The sequence below is a fragment of the Trachurus japonicus genome, chromosome 17 (assembly GCF_045865225.1).
Source record: "Trachurus japonicus isolate A0001 chromosome 17, Traja_1.0".
Lineage (NCBI taxonomy): Eukaryota > Metazoa > Chordata > Actinopteri > Carangiformes > Carangidae > Trachurus > Trachurus japonicus.
In genome coordinates this window covers 16,778,776-16,797,665 of record NC_140923.1, presented here as the reverse complement: position 1 = coordinate 16,797,665, position 18,890 = coordinate 16,778,776, and the positions used below count along the sequence as shown (strand labels likewise).

Here is an 18,890-nt window from a genome sequence, read left to right as displayed (position 1 = left end):
AGATTTATATCTGTGTGAATGTGTGTGTGCAATGTGCATATTGTTTTGAGTGCAGTTTACACTTGATGATGTGTGAAATGCATGGATAAGAAAGAACGCAGCACAGTATGTGCAAGTCAGCAGCTTGTGGGGGAACATGCGGCAGAACATGTAAACACATCCAGGCTCAGAAATCTTTGACGATCACACACACTAGTGGTCGGAGAGAGAGAGAGGGGGGGGGGGGTTGAGCTAAAGCACAAATAAAAGTCATTCAACAGTGGCCAGTTTGCCGCAGCCTTGGACAATGTGTGTGCGCAGTTGGATATAGGTCACCTTTCCCTCAATCTGCCTGAAACTGATGATCAACATTAAGTATATCCAGAGTGACTGAAGTGTTTGCCCAAATGTCGACAATATGAGCCTTTTTCTGTCTCCTTTTTTCCCTCCCTGCATGCAGAGGTGTTGCTGCTGCAGTGCTGCTGACTTGCTGAGGTTCAGTGATTGTGAAGGGAGACGCAGGGCAGCAGAGCTGAGCCGGTGACACTCTACACCCGTCAAACACACAGCGCACTCAGGGTGTCCTGCATGACGCCACAAACATGAAAGAAGCCAGCGAGTTAAAGGAGCTCTGATCTGGTTTCCTGATGTCTGTTTGTTGACTACAGTAGATAACAGCCTGAATGCACAAACATTTCTTTCACAGAGATTTTCACATTTTCACCCTGCGGCGGCTGAGGATGGCCGCCGTGATTTGCAGTTGGCGTGTTGCCCTTGAGATGTGACTGTGCAGAGATACACCCAGCTTGTCTTGTTTTTTGAGGGAAGAAAGTGGTGCAGTTTTAAACCTTGTACTGCAGCCTGGCTCTGTCTGAGCAAGCACAAGCACAAGATATTAGTTTTAGTAATCAACCATCTCCAATCCAGTTTGTCAGATAAACAAAAGGTTATTTTTGGTAAGCCACCTGTCTACAATCATTTGCTTTTTCTTTCTGTAGCGGTGGTGGAATAAGTACCCAGATCCCTTAGTTTGATGAAAGTAATAAAACCACACTATAAGAATACTGCATCTCTGACAAACATCTTGGATTCAGTCCCTGTTTGAAATAACACGAACACTAAAAGCTTTAGCGTTATGAACTTGTGTAATTGTAAACATCAAACATAAAGAATCAAAAGTAAAATGCGTTATTATGCAGATCGGCCCATGTCATTTTGGTATGCACAATAACTGTTTCCACCGATGCTGATAACCAATACCTTCCTGCTTCTTCATGCTGATAACATTTTTAAGCCCTAGCAATTGGCAAGAAATAGAATTATCTGATTTACCTGTGAATTATGACGATAATTATTGGCCAATATGGGGCCGATAATTATCTGTACCAACAGTTATCCCTAGTGTTATTCTATAACTGGATGATTATCATTAACGTCCTAAAATGTAATCAGCACTTAAAGGGATAGTTCAACATTTTGGCAAATTGGCCCATTGCCATAATCCCTATAGTCATAGCAGTAGGTTTGTTACCTTTATTTGTCGGTGTAAGCTATTTCTTGAACCGCCGAGCGTAGCCGCAACCTGCTCAGAGCAACGCTACGGGGGCTAATGGGATTTCTTGGTTTCCCTCATCAAACTCATCAAATACACAATCCAACAACTCCAAAACGTTCTCGTGGACAAGTTGTGACCTAGACAGCACAGCACCTGCCTTTATTTTTGTCCTGGATGTGCGTGCACACCTCCAGTTTGCCAGTTATTTTGGAAAGTACCAATGCCAAATAAAGGGGAGCAAAGTAACTTTCTTTGTCTTTACTCAATCACATGAATAAATCTAATAAAGTGTCACAGTGTCAGACTGTGTGAAGGCATGGCCACTTACGACTTTCATGTTATTTTGGATACAATTGAGCCCCTTTGGAGCAGTACAACAATAATTTAGTAACGTGTAAAAAGAGTGTTGCCGCTTGATGGGATAAATCAAAGTAAAATTATGCATGTTGCATTTAAAGCAGAAGTAAGCGATATTTTTGTGTTAATATAAGTCTTAAATAGTTATATCTTCCGACAGCAATAACTTACATAGAGTGTTTGGACCGTGAACACGGTCTGTCAGTCACTCGGCGCAAGACGGACTCATTTTTCGTATCCTACAGTTTTTATCCAATGAGGTAGAGAGAACGACATGCAGGGCTGTGTGTGCCAAGGATGCGCGTGAACGGTGACGTGGGACGAGGACTGTTATTCTCATGACTCGCCATGAAACTCGTGTTTTCCGACCTGTGAAGTCGTACCAGTTCGATCTGGTAATAATAACGAGTCGGAAGTTACGAGTGGCCGTTATAGTGACTTTCACAGGTAAAACAGGAGCCATTAACACGAGTGGGTTGCCTGGAACGCTACAAAGTCGTAAGTTGTGACTTGAAGCTGTAATTTACGGTTTCAAAAGCCTGCCTGGAACGCAGCATTAGCCAAAACGACCGGATCGCTTACTTCTGCTTTAAGGAATGTCATCTGAACAATTTCTTTTTGTTGTAATTTTATTTGTTTGGGGCTGATGAGCATGATAATACTCAAGAACTGGCTAAGTGCAGTAGTAACAGTAATGAAAAAAGTATTGCAATCTTCTACTTTACTTCTACTTCCGTCTGAAATTCAGAGCAGTCAAAGCACACAGAAGCATAATATCAAAAAACACAAACAAAGAACAAGATCCCCAAAGTTATACTTAAGTATTTGATTCAGTGGTGGAAGAAGGATTCAGATCTACTTCATACTTTACTGTGTCAAAAGTAAGAGGAATAAAAACTCAAAAATGACTAGGCCTACTCTGCTTGATTTGGCATCAATGGATTATTATGAAAGATACAGTATGTTTGTGTTCACGTACTGCCATTGCTGATAAAGGTGAAGCTAATTCTAGCTGTGCATTATTTATAAAGCAGTATGTTTCGCACAACAAAGTAACTAATTATTAAAACTGTGAAATAAAGGAAAATATTTCCACATGGAGTTCATTTACCAAAATTCTGTGCTTAAGTGTAAGTGGGATTATAAATAAAATATAAGACGACATAAAAACAGCCAAACCAACATGGGCACAATAGCTTGAAAAAAGAAAATAGATGAACAAATAATTGTACAACTGCACTCAGCTAGGGGTTGTGGTGCTCGAGGGCCCACACAGGGGCCACAGTGCGAGTAAACAGTGGAACCCCGTCTCTGAAACCGGCAATGGAAATTCACATGATCAACACTCACTTACAGGCAGAGGTGGGGGCCGTACAAATTCCTGCTCTCAGGCCCATTATGAGTCCGCTCTGCCAGTGTTGGCCACAGAGGCAGACAGAGGAGGCCGGGATTGTCACAGACAGAGCAGGGATTGTGTATTGCTGATCTGTCACCTAACTGCAGCAACAGAATGCAGACAGTAGGCCGCAATTATTGTTTGTAGGCCGGTGTTTGCCAGTGCCACAGTTTGGGCCAAATAGCTCCCATTCTTGGCAATGTTTAGAATTTATCTGTTTAGTCTTTTCCTTTTTGTTGGGGTTCCTGTTTTTCCCCCCCGAGCAACAGCACCACGGGGGAGCTAATTAAAAAAGGTTGTACAAAAAGGGATCAAATAAGACTCCAAAATAAATCAGAGTCAGTCAGCCTGTAATGGGACAGGGCAATAGATAAGTTAAATCTTTTTTCTGGGTGTCATCGCTTCAAAACCGCAGGCGCTGGGCAGCAAAAAGACATCCTTTGTTTCATCTCCCATGATGGTGAATCACCGACCCGCACGCCCAGTAGCCATAGCAATCGCCCCCATCATTATTTGCCACAGTTGAAACCCAGACAGAGACCGATTCAGGGGCTGCCCTGTTCAACAGATGAACTCTTACATTTTATTCATTAAGTTGCAGTAATTAGTGTTTGTTTGTAATGACGTTTCACAATCTAACACCAACTTTCATCCTTTTTTTTTTTTTTTATTATTTTTTTTTAGCTCTTTCAGGGTTTTAGGTGTGAAAAACTGAGGGACTTCTTTATGGGTCATGATGACAAAGAAGATTTAGTGAAGGGCGTGTTTCAGCACAATGTGTTTGCATTACCACAGTGAATGCATTGAGATCAGACTGGAGCAAATCTAAACATTAGATAGATAGATAGATAGATAGATAGATAGATAGATAGATAGATAGATAGATAGATAGATAGATAGATAGATAGATAGATAGATAGATAGATAGATAGATAGATAGATAGATAGTACTTTATTAATCCCTTGGGAGGTTACCCTCAGGGAAAGAGAAAGACGGTAAATCCACGCCAAGAGAACATAAACATTGTTTATCATGAGTAGGCTACAGTCAAGTGCTGGTCTTGATACTATGTTAGCCATTCTCTGGATTTTTCCCGGTAAGTTTTATCAGGTAACTGGAAATAATTTATTTTTAATAAACAGGGTTGATCACAATCTAAAGGAAAATATCAACACCTGTAGATATAACCTCTCAGACAGGATTTACACCACATGATTGCAACAATGATTTTCGAGGCCAGCAGCAAGAATATCAAGATATTGGTCTATGGTCAACAGCCTATATCAAGCACAAATGGATCAAAATGGATCAAATGTAAAAACAAGAGATGTAGCCAGTGGAGTCCTACTATGATCCCACACTGACTTTGAGTCAACATGACCTGGAAGCTATTGAGCTAAAATGCTAATATTAACATATTAGTATTTTAGCACAATAGCTTTAAACATGCTTTAAATATCCCACATTTTTATTTTGAAAACAGGAAGTATGTAGCCGTCTTCTCTGTTTAGGCCTGCAATAAGGTGCACATGAAATGTTGGAGTGGCTTGCGAATGTCTGTCGAATATCCAACTTAAAACTAACTTCGCTGCGGTCCATAACACAACACCTTGGTCAACAATAATATAACGAGAGAAAACCTACCTTGTGTCACGTGTCCTCTTACTGGCTGTTCTCCACCAGAACATCTCGACCTCCACCATTAAGTCCATTCATGTTCTTGGTTTGGGGGAAATACCAAAGACGCTAATATAAACTGTAGGGATGCTGAGTTTGTCACTGTTCAGGTGGGACAGGTGAACAGACCTGTGTCTCTGTGCTAACGACCCGACGAATGAACAACAGAGAGACAGATGGTTTGTTTCTTTGAGTTTCAGTTTCTCGGCGTAATTTTCTTGTTTATCTTTCCCTTTTACTACTTCACTGTTCCAATGTTTGTTTTCTACGTTTGTTTCCGGTTTGGCTATAGATTGCCATCATGGTCACCCCCTGACCTGACCTCTGACCCCTGACCTGATTCATCGTAGTTATGCTACAGAATGCCATGAACTAATCCCATCAGATATACTGTACTTAATAAAGTGTCTTGTACTGGTTTTTATAGTTCTACATAGGCTACTTAAATTCATTCAATGATTTATGGTTAACAAGGCCTGTTGGTAGGAGTTGCCCCTTGGGGGTCGGAGGCCCCAACAACCATGGCCAGTCAGTCCGATGGGTAGGCTAGTCCATATTTTTTCCAGTATTTTCAGCTTTAGTCTTCTTTCCGATATCTGTGGGCTGTTAGCAGTTTCACTATGCATTCACTCTCTGATTTTCTAACCTGAAGGCTTCAAAAGACAAATTTTCAAAGCACAAAGAAGTAAAAACAATAAAGCTAAGAATAAATTCCGATCTAATCTTGGTTGTTCTTCTCTAATCTATCCCACAAACGCTCAGGTTAATTTTGTGATCCACTGCCTTACTAGTAGTGAGTGTTATTTCTACAGTCTGCCCAAATGATAAATTAATGTCAGACAAACAAGCTAACTTTTGCTCTCAATGCTACCACTTTGACAAGAGCAGGATTTTTAATACATGACCTTTGTCCTTTTGTATGAGTAGGCTATGCTTTTATTTATGGTTACCATGAAGAATTTCCTCTTCCCCAGCTCCTTTTCTGCACAGTTTCTGTCAGTGGTCAGCAAAATGAGCAGAGTAAGGAGGGGCGTTCATTTCAGGGAATGGAGCTTCCACTGGATACCTTTCAGCCATAGTAACAACAGAGGAATTAAACTGCAGAGGCTATTTTCCAAATCTCCATAGTGACTGACAAAACCCTTGGAAAGTATCCAGAATGGCCACTTTGTAAAGACCTCCCTCTCTCTCTCTCTTTGTCTCACTCTTTTCTTTGTCTGTCTCTGTGCGTGTGCATGTGTATGTGGGTGTTTGGAGGGAGTGATTGGGTCAGGGGTACACGGACGGGGAAACACCCCTCTCTCACTCTTGGAGCTTTAATTTGAGTTGAATTGCATAACTTGCCAAATACATTGCATAGAAGTGTCCAAATGAATTAGCCCTATCCCCATTAACACCTGCTGTCATTTGGTCATACTTATTTAAAGGATGATATCCCCTGGTCACACATATCTCAAGCTGTCTGTCAGTGACCATCACATCACAGGTGTCACTTGCATATGTCTGACTGCACCAGGGAGCATCGCCCAGACCGACTGACAGCTCCAGATGACACTCTTGCCTGGAGACGAGTGGACCAGAGTGAGACAGACTCTTCAAGTGTGAATAATAATAATAATAAATGACTCATTCTTACAGCTATACTGTATGAAGGAATATGGTATCTCAAGTTTCACAGTTCAATAATAACAAAATAAATAATTTCCCCATAAATTCCCAGATATTCGAGGAGATTTTAAGGAAATCCCCTATGAGCCACAGATTTGGCACAATGTTGTCTTACTGTAGTCCCAGGAATGATGCTATTTAGCTCAAGGCTAATAGAGAATTCACATGTCTCACTTGTTTAATAACCTTATGCAAGTCAAATGTCAGCAGCACAGACCAGACTTGCTTCAAGGCAGTCACTCTAAATGGGACTATTTTCACAACTTCTGTTTGAAAAACTAAATTCCAATACCATTCAAGTAAAACTGAATGCTCATAATGTCTGTTGTTGTTCTAATGATGGCATCTATGATCCGTATTATCCTTGTTCATGCCTGGACTTTCATTTAAACCAAAAGTGGACGATGCCATGATGTCTTTACCTTGATGTTCCTATGTTTACATTTCCAGATGCTAACATCTGGTCTGCTGCCTCACTCCATCGGTAGCGAGCATCTTGGCACCTCTGCTGCCTTGGCCAGTTGGATACTACAGGTAAATGTGACAATAACCAGCTATTTTGCATATTCATTGAAAAATGTCATACATTTTATAAACACTCACACCCAGTCATAAAATGTATGGACATTATAAACAAGACACGTTAATTTAAAAAATAGAACACTTTATTGAATAATGAACATTTTCTTGCAGCCAAAAACAACATTTTTTTTTTTTAACCAGGAGCTGCCTTTTAATTAATTTATGGATTTTCCTTTTTCTTTTTCCCTGGTTGATTAGTTCTCATTTCTTTTTAAGTTGTCAAATGAGATAATCCTGTAGCAGCACAATTTGAACTTTTTCACTGTAAAATCTACAGCTGTCTTTGAAAATAACTGAATGTACATTGCACATTCAGGAAGAACCCAAACAAACAAAAACAAATGACAAGAAATCAAATTTCTTTGATGTAGTGCATTCAATAAAAATGAAAAACTTGTAGTACTCATAATAGATAGATAATTACTGTATTTACAATGAGCAATGAATGAGTAAAAAAATATGTTGTTCTTACTTGCTGATATTGATACTTTCCATTTTTGATTATGGATCTCATCTTTCACCACAATAAAGACAAAATCTGTAGTCTGTAAACGTACAATTTAACTATAATGAAACATAAATAAGAGGCACAACTCTCCTCAGTCACCACACCAGTGGGTCAAAAAAGTTTGTGATTAAGATTATTTGCTGACCTTAGACACATAGGCTACAACAAAATAATCATAATCAAAAACAATATCACACCTTGGACCTGCTTGTGTGAATATGTCTGTGGTTTATAATCTCCTGCTTTCATAATATAGGACAGTATTGTCCACATCTCACACGCATTGCATCCAGGGAGTCTTGTGCTTGTAGCGCACGCACTCCTCCACTAGGTGGCCTTCTTGCCTGTGTTACAGCTGACGACTCCCCCTCAGGATGCACTTTCCTGTCTGATACTTTAAACTCAACTGATGTAAAAGATGACAGACTACCATTTTTATTTGACCACGTTTTGGAAGTATCAATAGTAGGTGACACTCTGACGCCTCGCCCTTTGATACTACTTATATCCCTTTTTTGACTATGAGTACTGGAATCGTCCAAAAATGGGTCTGAATCACTCCCGTGTGGCATGTTGTAATAGGTGCACTTTGGAGTTTGAGGCTTCGCCATCTCCTCGAGCTCTGATGAGGAAATGGCTGCAAGAGGGTTGTGCTGGATTTTATAATGAGGTGGTGAATCCTCGCTGGTGTTCTCCTGACCTGTATCAATGGAGGTACTATCCAAATTGCCGTACATCCCCAGAGAGACTGGAGGAGATTTTCTTATTAGGTGGTTCTCCTTCAGCAGCCACCTTCCTCGATCGATCAAAACCCCATCACTCGTGTCCATTCCTGAGGTGAAAGAAACAAACTGTGTGGCCCCTGGTGCAGCCTCAGCATCTGCCTTTAATGAGCTCGTAGCGCTGAAATAAGACAGGTCCTCCCTTGAGGCCTTAGTGCCTGACTCAAAGGAAGAGAAACTCCCTGGACTTTTTAATCTGGAACTTTGCAAGACTTCTGAATTACTTGCAACAGATGCTTTGGATGCAGCACTCACTGCTGCACTCGTTGTCCCGTTGGGGATGTGAGTCCTTCGTCTGTAGACTGGAAAAGGTTTCTCTGAAGCCTCTTCTCCGCTCTCCGTGACAACATCTACAGACTCCTGACTTTTATAACCACCACTTTCTGAAGTTTCTGGTCTGTAATCTGTTAAATCGGAGGTACTGGGGCTCGGCAGACATTTTAAACCATACGACGAACTGTCCTCTCGACTTTGTGGAATAGCAGATAGCTTAGTTTGTACGACTACAGCGTTTTCTGGCTCTATCCTTATCTTCCCCCGAGCATCATACGTGAATATAAGTGAAGAGGATTGTAGGGCTGAGTTTACAAAGTCAAGCAACTCCTGGGATATTTCAACTGGATGTGGTAGGCTGTTGCTACTTTCCTCATGATACTCCCCTCCGTCGCCTATTTCAAGGTCGTCAGTAGTGTCGTTTCCGTTGCCTTTATCAAACTCACACTGCCCCTCAGAGGAATATCTGGTTGGTGATTCAGTGTTGTGTTCTACATCTGCTTCGTCATGAGTACTACAGTGCTGCTGCAAATACGAGGCCTCTTCGAGCAGCTTTTGACCACCCTTATCTTCGTCTTCATCATTGTTGAATTCCTCATTTAGCTCATTTTCTTCATCATCATCATTATAATCATCCATCTCCTCCTCATCTGTCTGACCTGCTTTCATATTTTCCTCAATCTCCAGCTCCTCTGCTTCTTCTGCTTCAACAGATTTCTCCTCCAGACTTTCTTCTACGTTCTCCAGAGCTTCCTGATTCCCTTCATCACCTTTTCCCTCCTCTTCTGTGTCCTTGTCACCTTTTTCCTCCTCGTCATCTGTGAGCACCTGAGCTCTTTCCTCTTCAACACCCTCCTCCTCCTCCTCCTCCTCACTAACACTAACCAGCTCCATTTTGTCTTCTTCTTCATCTTCTTCCATTTCAACCACATCTGTTCTTTCTTGACCCTCCTCTTCCTCGTCACTTAGATTTTCTGCATCTCCGTCTTCATCTTTCTCATTAATTTGCTCTGCTTCCTCTTCTACTACTTCCCTCTCAGTAGTCGGATCTACCTCCTCCTCCTTTTCCTCCTCCTCCTCTTTCTCCTCCACCTCATCATTGATGTTTTCTTCCTCCTCTTCCTCATCACCTGCATCTATTCCCTCCTCCTCCTCCTCCTCGTCTCCACCTCCTTCTTCCTCCTCCTCCTCCTCACTTAGATTTTCTGCCTCTTCTTCATCATCTTTCTCAGTAATTTCCTCTGCTGCTTCCTCCTCTCCTTTCTCCTCTACTTCATCATTGATGTTTTCTTCCTCCTCTCCCTCATCCTCTTCCTCATCAGCTGCATCTATCCCTTCTTCCTTCTCCTCTTCCTGCACCTCATCATTGTTGTTTTCTTCATCTTCTTCCTCATCCTCTTCCTCATCAGCTGCATCTATCCCTTCTTCCTCCTCCTCCTCATCACCACCTTCTTCCTCCTCCTTTTCCTCTTCACTTAGATTTTCTGCCTCTTCTTCTTCATCTTTCTCAGTAATGTCCTCTGCTGCTGCTTCTTCTCCTTCTTTCTCCTCTACCTCACAGTTGATGTTTTCTTCCTCCTCCTCCTCCTCCTCCTCCTCCTCACTAATGTCCTCCACTTGTTCTTCTTCATTATTCTCAATAATCACATCCGCTTCATCTTTTTCTGTCTCCCCCATCTCATCATCGAAGTTTTCTACCTCCTTTACTTCCTCTCCTTCACCATCTGTCTCCCCGGTTACCTTCTCCACATCTTCTTCGACATCCTTCTCCATAAATTCATCTACTTCCTCTTCTTCTTTCTCCTCCCCCTCATCATCAATGTTTTCTTCCACCTCTTCCTTCTCCTCCACAACCTCATCCACTTCCTCTTCTTCTTTCTCCTCCATTTCACCATTCAAATTTTCTTCCTCCTCTTCCTCCTCCGTATCCTTAATGGCCTCCTCCGCCTCTTCCTCTACATCATCCTCAACAACCATATCTACTTCCTCTTCCTCTTTCTCCTCCTTTTCATCGATATTTTCTTCTTTCTCTTCCTCCTCTACATCATTGTCAATAACCAAATCCACATCTTTCTCTTCCATCTCATCACTGAAATCTTCTACCTCATCTTCCACCTCATTATCCTCCTCCGCTTTCTCCTCTATGTTGTTCTCAGTAACCTCATCCACCTCTTCTTTCTCCTCATCCTCATCAGTGGCATTTTTTACCTCATCTGTATCCTTATTATCTTCCTCCACTTCCTCTTCTTCTACATCATTCTCACTTACCACATCTACTTCTTTCTCATCTACCTCACTATTTTTTTCCACCTCCTCTTCATCATCTGCCTCTTCATCAACCTCCCTCACTTCTTCCTCTGCACTGCTCTCAGCTACTTCTTGATCCTCCCTATCTTCCTTATTTTCTTCTGTCTCCTCAACAACTTCTTCATCCACTTTTTCCTCATCTGCTGCTTCCTCTCCAACCTCATGCTCATCCCTCCCTGTTTCTTCCTCCAATGTCTCCTCAACCACCTCTCTTTCACCTGTCTCTGCAGCACAGTCATCCTCTCTTTCTTCTTCGTTCACCAGTCCCTCCTCCGTCTCCTGAACTGCATCTTTCTCTCCCTCTTCTAACCTCTCTCTTTCATCTGCCGGCATATCTTCCTCTGTCCCCTCCTCTACTATCGCAACAGATTCCCCACCGCTTCCCTTTTCTGCTTCACATTCTTCTTGCCCCTCATCATTTTCCTCAGCTGCCATCTCATCCCTTTCTTCCTGAGCTTCCTCTTCCATATTTTCAAGCTCTTTAGCATCATCATCATCATCATCATCATCTTTTCTTTCTCCATCCTCTCTGTCCTTTTCCCCGTCTCCACCCTCCCCTCTATCCTCCTCTACCTGATCTTCATCCTCCTTTTCTTCTGTCTCATCTTTAACCTCCAGGGTCTCATCTTCTCTCTGTGATACTTCTGAACCTTTTTCCTCAACTTCATCAGCTTCTTGCGGTGATTCTCTCATCATCGTTTCATTCTCAGAAAGCATGGATTGCATCTTATTTAAGTCACCTCCATCCACATCTTCTTTTCTTTCTTGTTCAGTAGTTTCCTCATCTATACAGGTAGCACCAGGATCTGTTGATTGTTTAGTTTCATCATTGCAATCATCAACAAATTTTTCCACATCTTCCTCTGTTTCTGACTGGTATCTATCAGTTTCTACAAATGTGCTCTCCTCCATTGGGTAAAAACTTTTAGCGTGTTGGATTGTTGAAGAAATCTCGGCTCTGATGTCTTGCGGCATATTCAGTTCCTCCAGTAGCTCATCAATATCCTGATGTTGATCCTCAAATGGGTCACCTCCTTCAGAAAAAACATCAAGAGCAAACTCCGTTTCTGAAACTCTGGGAGAAAGTGGTTCACTTTCAAGCCTTTCCCTCAGAATCTGGAAATCTTTCCAGCGATCTCTTAAATCAGAAGATGCTCTGCTTTGCAGATCTGTCAGACTTGCTCTCTGCTCTTCCTCATTCTCAATGGTGGAAATTTTCTGCAGGGATTCCATCATTAGCATGGCCTCGGAGGTGCTTCTTGGCGGGTTACTGTCTCCCGGCCCAGGACTCGTTAGGCTATCTCTCAGAGTCATGACTGACAAGAATGACAGAAATGCTTTACACGATGAGCCAAACACTGAAGCTACTTGAGTTGAGAAATCAGGAAGGCTGTTGGACTTCTCGAGATTGGATGGTGCGTTGGTCTCAGACGGCCTTCTGATGCACTGAACTGATGAACAAAGTTGCCGTAGCACAGGTGTTATCTTTGCTTTGGGACTCAAAATGTTGGATGAAGCAGATTCATCCTCATGTGGACCGATGGCTTCTGCAGATTTATGAGCCCTCAGCATGTTCTCCTGGGGGACAGGATCCACTCTAACACTTGGCATTGAAACACATAGGCCTAAACCTTTTGTTTTTTGTTCACTGTATGGCACAGTTGTTTCGGGCCCTTCATGGGAAAGAGGAACTGATAGACAAGAAGGAGATTTCTTGATAGCGTTGCCAGATAACGGGTAATGTTCATTTAAATTATTCTGACTTTCACTCATTTCATCTGATTCAGTATCAGCACCAATCTTAAAGATAACCTTCGGCCGAGGCTCTGATTCATCTGGGATGGACTCTGTGTATGGCACCTGGTCTTGGCTGACTGTCTCCAACCAGTTCTCAACATATTGGTGGATGTCAGAGGGCGTAGGATTCAGCGAAGGCATTGAGACACTCTCACTCAACTCTAACACATTTTTGGATGAAGATGTTTTGTTTTCGATCATAGATTTAGGTTTGCTCATTGTTTTTCTGATTGGCAGAAGTGATTTTTTAGGTTGTAAAAGGTCCGACATGTTCTTTTTCATTGGAGGCCGTCCAGTTGAAGTATTTACATTATGGCCGTTGTCTTTAGCAGTCACTTTATTCATGCTTTGTCTCTTAGGTGGGGTTCTTTTCATGTTTTCAGAGCTACCTAGTAAGGCTGAGCCCTTCTTGGGTGTCAGCTCTTCTTTAATTGATTTCTCAGACTGAGACTTTCCTGCTTTCTTTTCTGCTCCTTTTCGTTTTTGACCACTTTTAGCACTTTCTGATGAACTCAAACTCTTTTTCCCCATACTGAGCTTGTCAGTGGACGAATGTTTGCTAGTCTTTGAGGGGCTTATGCTAATGCTTTCATTTAGCTTTTTATCTGAGCTGCTTCTGGAAGTTGAACTCTTCTTACTTTTAGGAGTTTTGACCTTTTTCACTATGTCATGTACTGGAGATATTCTCTGAGGCTCTGAGGATAGTGATAACATCTCCTCTCTATGTCTTTGTAGTGGGTCAGCAGTAGAAGGCTGACCCAGGCTAAAATCACAATCGTTGCTGGATGAACACGACCCAGGTTCAGTTGACGGTTTGCTCTCTGCTGCCGGAGTGGAACCCTCCAAAGGTACGCCGTCTGGGCTATATTCGTCATTTGCTAAATAGTTGTCATAGCAGCCTTGACTCTCATAGATATGCATGACAGTTTCTGTAACCTCCATCCCATTATTCTGTATCTGAAGGACCTCGGCTACTCCTGACGACCTGATGGAGGAGTGGGAGCCTTTGTTGCTTGTTTCGGCAGATGCCGTTTTCCGAGGCTTTGGGATTGGCCGGTTGCTGCTGCTGCTGTGTCTGAGAACGCAGTATCCCTCGGTTGTCTCACCATCGGCCGTCCTCTCCACGTAGGAATAATGTCCCAGGGTGCTCTCTTGAACCCCTGTCTCCGTCACCGTCTTGACACTCTCAACAGATGCCTTCTTCTTTATGTGTCGAGGACCTGGCGTAGGTGTGCGTTTGAAACTTGCTTTTGCTTTTCCCAAAGCCGTTGAAGCGTAGCCCTCATAAACTTGCTCACCCTTAAAGCCGACACCAGCTCCAGTGGGGTGGTTTTCCTCTTTAGTTTCGTCCTCACTGATGCTAGAGGAGTCTTTGGCAATGGCATTGTTTGAGTCAGGTGAGCTGTTGCCTGACTCGGAAATGGAGGCACAAGATGTCCTCTTGTTAAGGCTGGAGCGGCTGAGTGTGGTAGTCCAGTGGAGCATCTCCTCCTCTTTAATGGTCAGACGAACTTTCATTTCTACTGTCATGCTGCCATCCTGGTTCACACGGAAAGACTTTTCAATGTCATCGTCCTGAGGTACAATGGCTGCTTCCTGCTCATCATCTTCCCCCTCAGTCCCACATGTCTCCATGAGTGTGTGATGCGGCTGGTTGACTTCTGTTTCAGTTGATCCATCAGGGGGATGCACATGGCTGTTTGTGCTTCCATTTCGAGACTTGTTGATCTGACTGACAATATATCGCTCTGACGATGAGGAGAAGTTTCTTGAGCCTCTTCCGCTTGAGAAAGATTTATTGTTCTCTTTGGTTGGAGGTGTTTGAAAAGCAAAAGAGGAGGAGATAGAGAAAAAAATATATATTAGTAATATGTACTGCTCATATTTGTTTGGTAGGAATATTTAAAGAAACAGTTCGATATTTAAGTAGGCTAATCTAAATCTATGCCATTTCAATTTTAAGCTATATGTATAGGCTATGTATATTTGTAAAGCGTAAATGTGGAGACAAACTATATCTGTCATGTTTTCATTGTTATGACAGTCCCTAGCATCACTCTCTGCTGTCCTAAAACCGGCTGCACTGACCTTTTCATGATATTAGCATAATTATGACATACTTTCCAGTTATACCAATGAAACATATTATAACTTACGAGCTCTAGGTAGCAGCATGGATGGCTCCGCGGCTTCCACGTACATGACTTGTGCCATCTGGCCTGTTCTGTGAAAGCTGTAGTTTCCTAATCTAAATGGCTCGCTGCCCGCTGCCACAACAACCCCAGAGCATAAGATAAGCGCCGCGAGACCATCAACCTGAAAGGAGAGGAGAAACACGATTGACATGTCGGTCAAAACCTGAGAAAATTCCACTGAAAACACTTGAAAACACACTTTATATGAAAACATCCCAGGACATGTATTACACTCCACTGATTTTCTTTTAATAATGAAAACAACTTCCTTTTTTGCAATATCATTTCTGTATGCCACATGCTCTCCAAGCATAGACTGGACATGATATCACATGTGGCTCATGATGCACTTAAAGGTTTTCTGGAATCGTGATCTTTAACAGGAAGCTTGTTGTTGTTGTTGTTGCAGGACACATGGGATTACAGACTGATAACTCACCAGGGGGTAGAGATCTTGATAACACCTCTTAGCTCTTCTTGGAACACTTCTAACAAGGTGAAAGTCGTGATTGTTAATCCTTGAGATATTTATGAGTTAAAGTAAAAATACAGCGCTTCTTTATTTGGTTGTGTAATTTTGTTTAGTTAATTATGACATCTATATTTTGATGCTGTTCTAGACTTTGAAAGCTGATTTTGTGCAATAAGGTAGAACCACAAGAACAAACAATCAAGTGCATCTTGTGTCCTATTGACACTGATATAATAAAAACCTTAGGTAGCTACCCTTAGACATAAAGTGCAAGCAAGTACTCTCCCTGTTAGAAATTGAAATATTTTTTGATTAATAGTTTCAAAACTCATGACGTAGTTACATAAATGTATCCAATTAAATGTAGGCCTACCGTAAATTTGGGATAACTGGTCTATCATGTAGAAGTGCACTTGACCATTAGCTAGTTGGTAGCTAGCAAAACAAATACTAGAGGGGGTCTGTTTAGACTTCAGTCAGGTTGAGGTCTAAATTATTACTATTTACTTGTCCTCCTGGCGGGCGAACAAAGGTGGACAATATACATGACCATCAAGCTATATTCATACAGCAACTTTGAATAAGCCAGTCAGAAAATGCAATATGTTTTATGATAGTAACAAACACCCCGTCCACATATCATTATTGAAGCTACAAAAATTCAGAATGAATGTGACACTGATTTGATTTGATAGCACTGTCATTAAACATGCAGCCACATATTAGCTCAGCATAAGGACTGCAAACAAAGAAAACAGATAGCCTGACTATGAAGGCAACAAATTAACCTGTCAACATTGTTAAAACTGATCCTGTCAGCTTAATCTATACAAAACTGAAATGTGAAAACAACAAAGTTGTGTGGCACATGGTGGGCAGGAGGTATTTCTTGGCAAGGACTTTCTGGGGATTCCCTGAGTTGCTGTCTTTCCTGACTGTATGCTAAACTAAGCTAACTGGACCCTGGCTAGATAAGATATTAATAAATAAACATAAATGTACAAGCTTATTTGAATGTTGACTTGTTGAGGTAGGCTATTCCTATTAGGACTTCTCCTCTCAGGACATTTGCATGTATAGAGCTGTTCCACCTGTTCCACAACTGTTCATAATCTTCCCAGGGGTTACTTTAATATTGATCAACTCAATATTTCAATTTTCAATTTACCAAACACTTACTCTTCTGCCGTCTGTAGAATAGAGTTTCAGGACTGGGAACTGCAGAATCTGGGAGAGGTAATCCAGCAAAGAGTCAAATGTTGGTGCAGTTCTTTTCTGCAACACAATTGTCCGTTTAACAGTGGGATCCCTGTTCTTGATGACCACAAGTCTCTTTGGTGTCCGTACTGCCACCCTGTCGGTGACCTTAGCTGGCCTGACCTCATTCCTGCTGCCAACTGGACGAAACCGAAAACCTTGACGCTTCCGTCTCCCAGCGCTCGGGGGTCTTGGTCTCGTGGTATTCCAAGGAACCTGCCGCCGGTTCACTTCATTCAGGTTTAAAGGCTTCACGCGTTTTCGGTCAGAACACACATAAGATCCCCCATCCTGAAAGTCATCTAGACCTTTAACCAGGTGGGTCCCACGAGGAGTGGTGATGGTCCTCACTCCAAAGGGCAGAGGCACTTTCTTGGACAAAGCGTCCAGCAGAGCATCGAATGTCTTAAAGGTGCGGGCATTGATGACCATGCGATGCCCGCTGAATTGATAGTCACCGCTTTTGTAGAAACATACTCGTTTAGAGGCCGAGGGATCAGAGATAGGCTGCAGGGGTCGGGAGGGTAACGTCTGCCCACTGCCAGACGACAGCCCCTGGACAACTGGGTCCTGGACGGGTGTGCTGCTCATCTTGTTTGGAGGTAGCTAGAAAGAAAGTACATAGAGAGAGAGTTATTATTGCAGCTCAGATGTAATCTTCTAAAGTGATACTCCATCACTGAAGACACTCATAATATTCATACATATATTTTCCAATTGTTTTTACATAATGCTGTAGTTTTGACAGCCAGGTGAAAAACATTTTCCCTCCATTGTTGATGAAATCAGCATAAAAGGTTGTATTTCCACTGCTACTTCCTAAACTACAGTATTTCAAAATTAAAACACCCCTTATAAACAAATGAACAAAATATAATGTTTTTGATAGGTAAGGAGTGTTTTTCCATCATCATCTCAAACTGGAGAGCCCACATGAGCACTCATAACAACAGTCGGCAGAACTAGGCAGTGGTCAGCGCATATTTACTGTGTCATGGTTATTCAGTTGACAAGAAACTCACATAAATCTGCAGTGCAACATTACGTTTCTTACTGAAGAAACATATCTATGGTAGTATGGTATGTTAGCAGCAATTTAAGGTATATATTGGACAACATATTACAAAGTAAACTGTTAAATACACCATTACAGTATGACAGCAGCAATACAAGCAGCTTTACATGTAGTATTACTATTTCCTATAGGCCTATATGTCAATGTCTTTTTTGTTTAAGTAATATATGTGTCGTTGCGATTATAGCTGCATAAGAACAAAGCCTAAATGCAGCTCAGTAGGAAAGAGCATCATGATTTGAACACTAAGAGATAACACCTTGTGTCCTTCTGTTGTTTATCCTGTTGAAGAGCTTTCAGTAGTTATATACCAGAACGAGACCGTAGACAGAACATAGTCAGTACCAACTATGATTCATTGTAGTGAACATATTTACCCACTTGCATTTGTACAAACTACAAGTCTACAGAGACATAACCACAGTCTTAGACAAAGGCCACATACACACCTGAAATGCACTATATCCACTATAGATAATGAATAGAATAACTGACTGGCAAAAACAACGTAATAAAAAAAAGTCTTACCTTCACATTTCACCTTAATTATAGCAGCTAAAACAACAGAAAGTGTGCCTCCGTTATTCCTCCAAGCACTGGTCAAAGCCTCTCAGCTGCGGTCGAGGGCTATTTTGGGACATGCAACATCATGGCCAATTTGCTTAATCTTTGCTCACACTTAATCAGCATATCAACATAAGGTAACAAACAAGGGAAACACAGGGGAACTGCGTCACATCAGAATACAAATTTGTACTTTTAGGAATATGAGATTTAAAAAAAAAAAAAAAAAAGTAGCTTGATGTTTTCCTAAAGGACTGGGCTGATAATTTATCTACTCAGCTGATATATTTGTATCACGGTTTATGAGGGAATCTTATTTAAAGAAAGAAATAAAACAAATGTTTCAAAGTCCCCTCTGCCTCATCAGCTATAATTTCTTTCTGTTCATGTCATTTGTTCTAGAAAACAAAGCAAGACAGTAAATGAGTACGGTGAAAGGCTTATT

The 18,890-nt window shown here is 41.7% G+C and overlaps 1 protein-coding gene across 1 annotated transcript; it reads right to left on the bottom strand.

Annotated features, from left to right (window-relative positions):
• Positions 1 to 7,334: 7,334 nt before the first annotated feature.
• On the bottom strand, positions 7,335 to 18,652 carry LOC146970414 (uncharacterized). The gene is made up of 5 exons (XM_085804315.1): positions 18,410 to 18,652; positions 16,729 to 17,412; positions 15,039 to 15,198; positions 10,138 to 14,687; positions 7,335 to 9,639 (listed from the first exon to the last, which is right to left on the bottom strand). The coding sequence occupies exons 2-5, from the start codon at positions 17,395 to 17,397 to the stop codon at positions 7,969 to 7,971; spliced, it is 7,050 nt and encodes a 2,349-aa protein (XP_085660441.1). The 5' UTR covers positions 17,398 to 17,412; positions 18,410 to 18,652; the 3' UTR covers positions 7,335 to 7,968.
• Between the last annotated feature and the right edge of the window lie 238 nt (positions 18,653 to 18,890).

Excerpts from the sequence above, each read along its gene's own strand:
- LOC146970414 (XM_085804315.1), bottom strand. The coding sequence starts at position 17,397 with ATGAGCAGCACACCCGTCCAGGACCCAGTTGTCCAGGGGCTGTCGTCT. Across the intron at positions 15,199-16,728 it reads ATTCTACAGACGGCAGAAGA|GTTGATGGTCTCGCGGCGCT; the intron begins GTAAGTGTTTGG and ends CTCTCCTTTCAG. Across the intron at positions 9,640-10,137 it reads AAGAAAACAACAATGATGAG|GAGGAGGAGGGTGTTGAAGA; the intron begins GTGCAGGAAGAG and ends GAGGAGGAGGAG.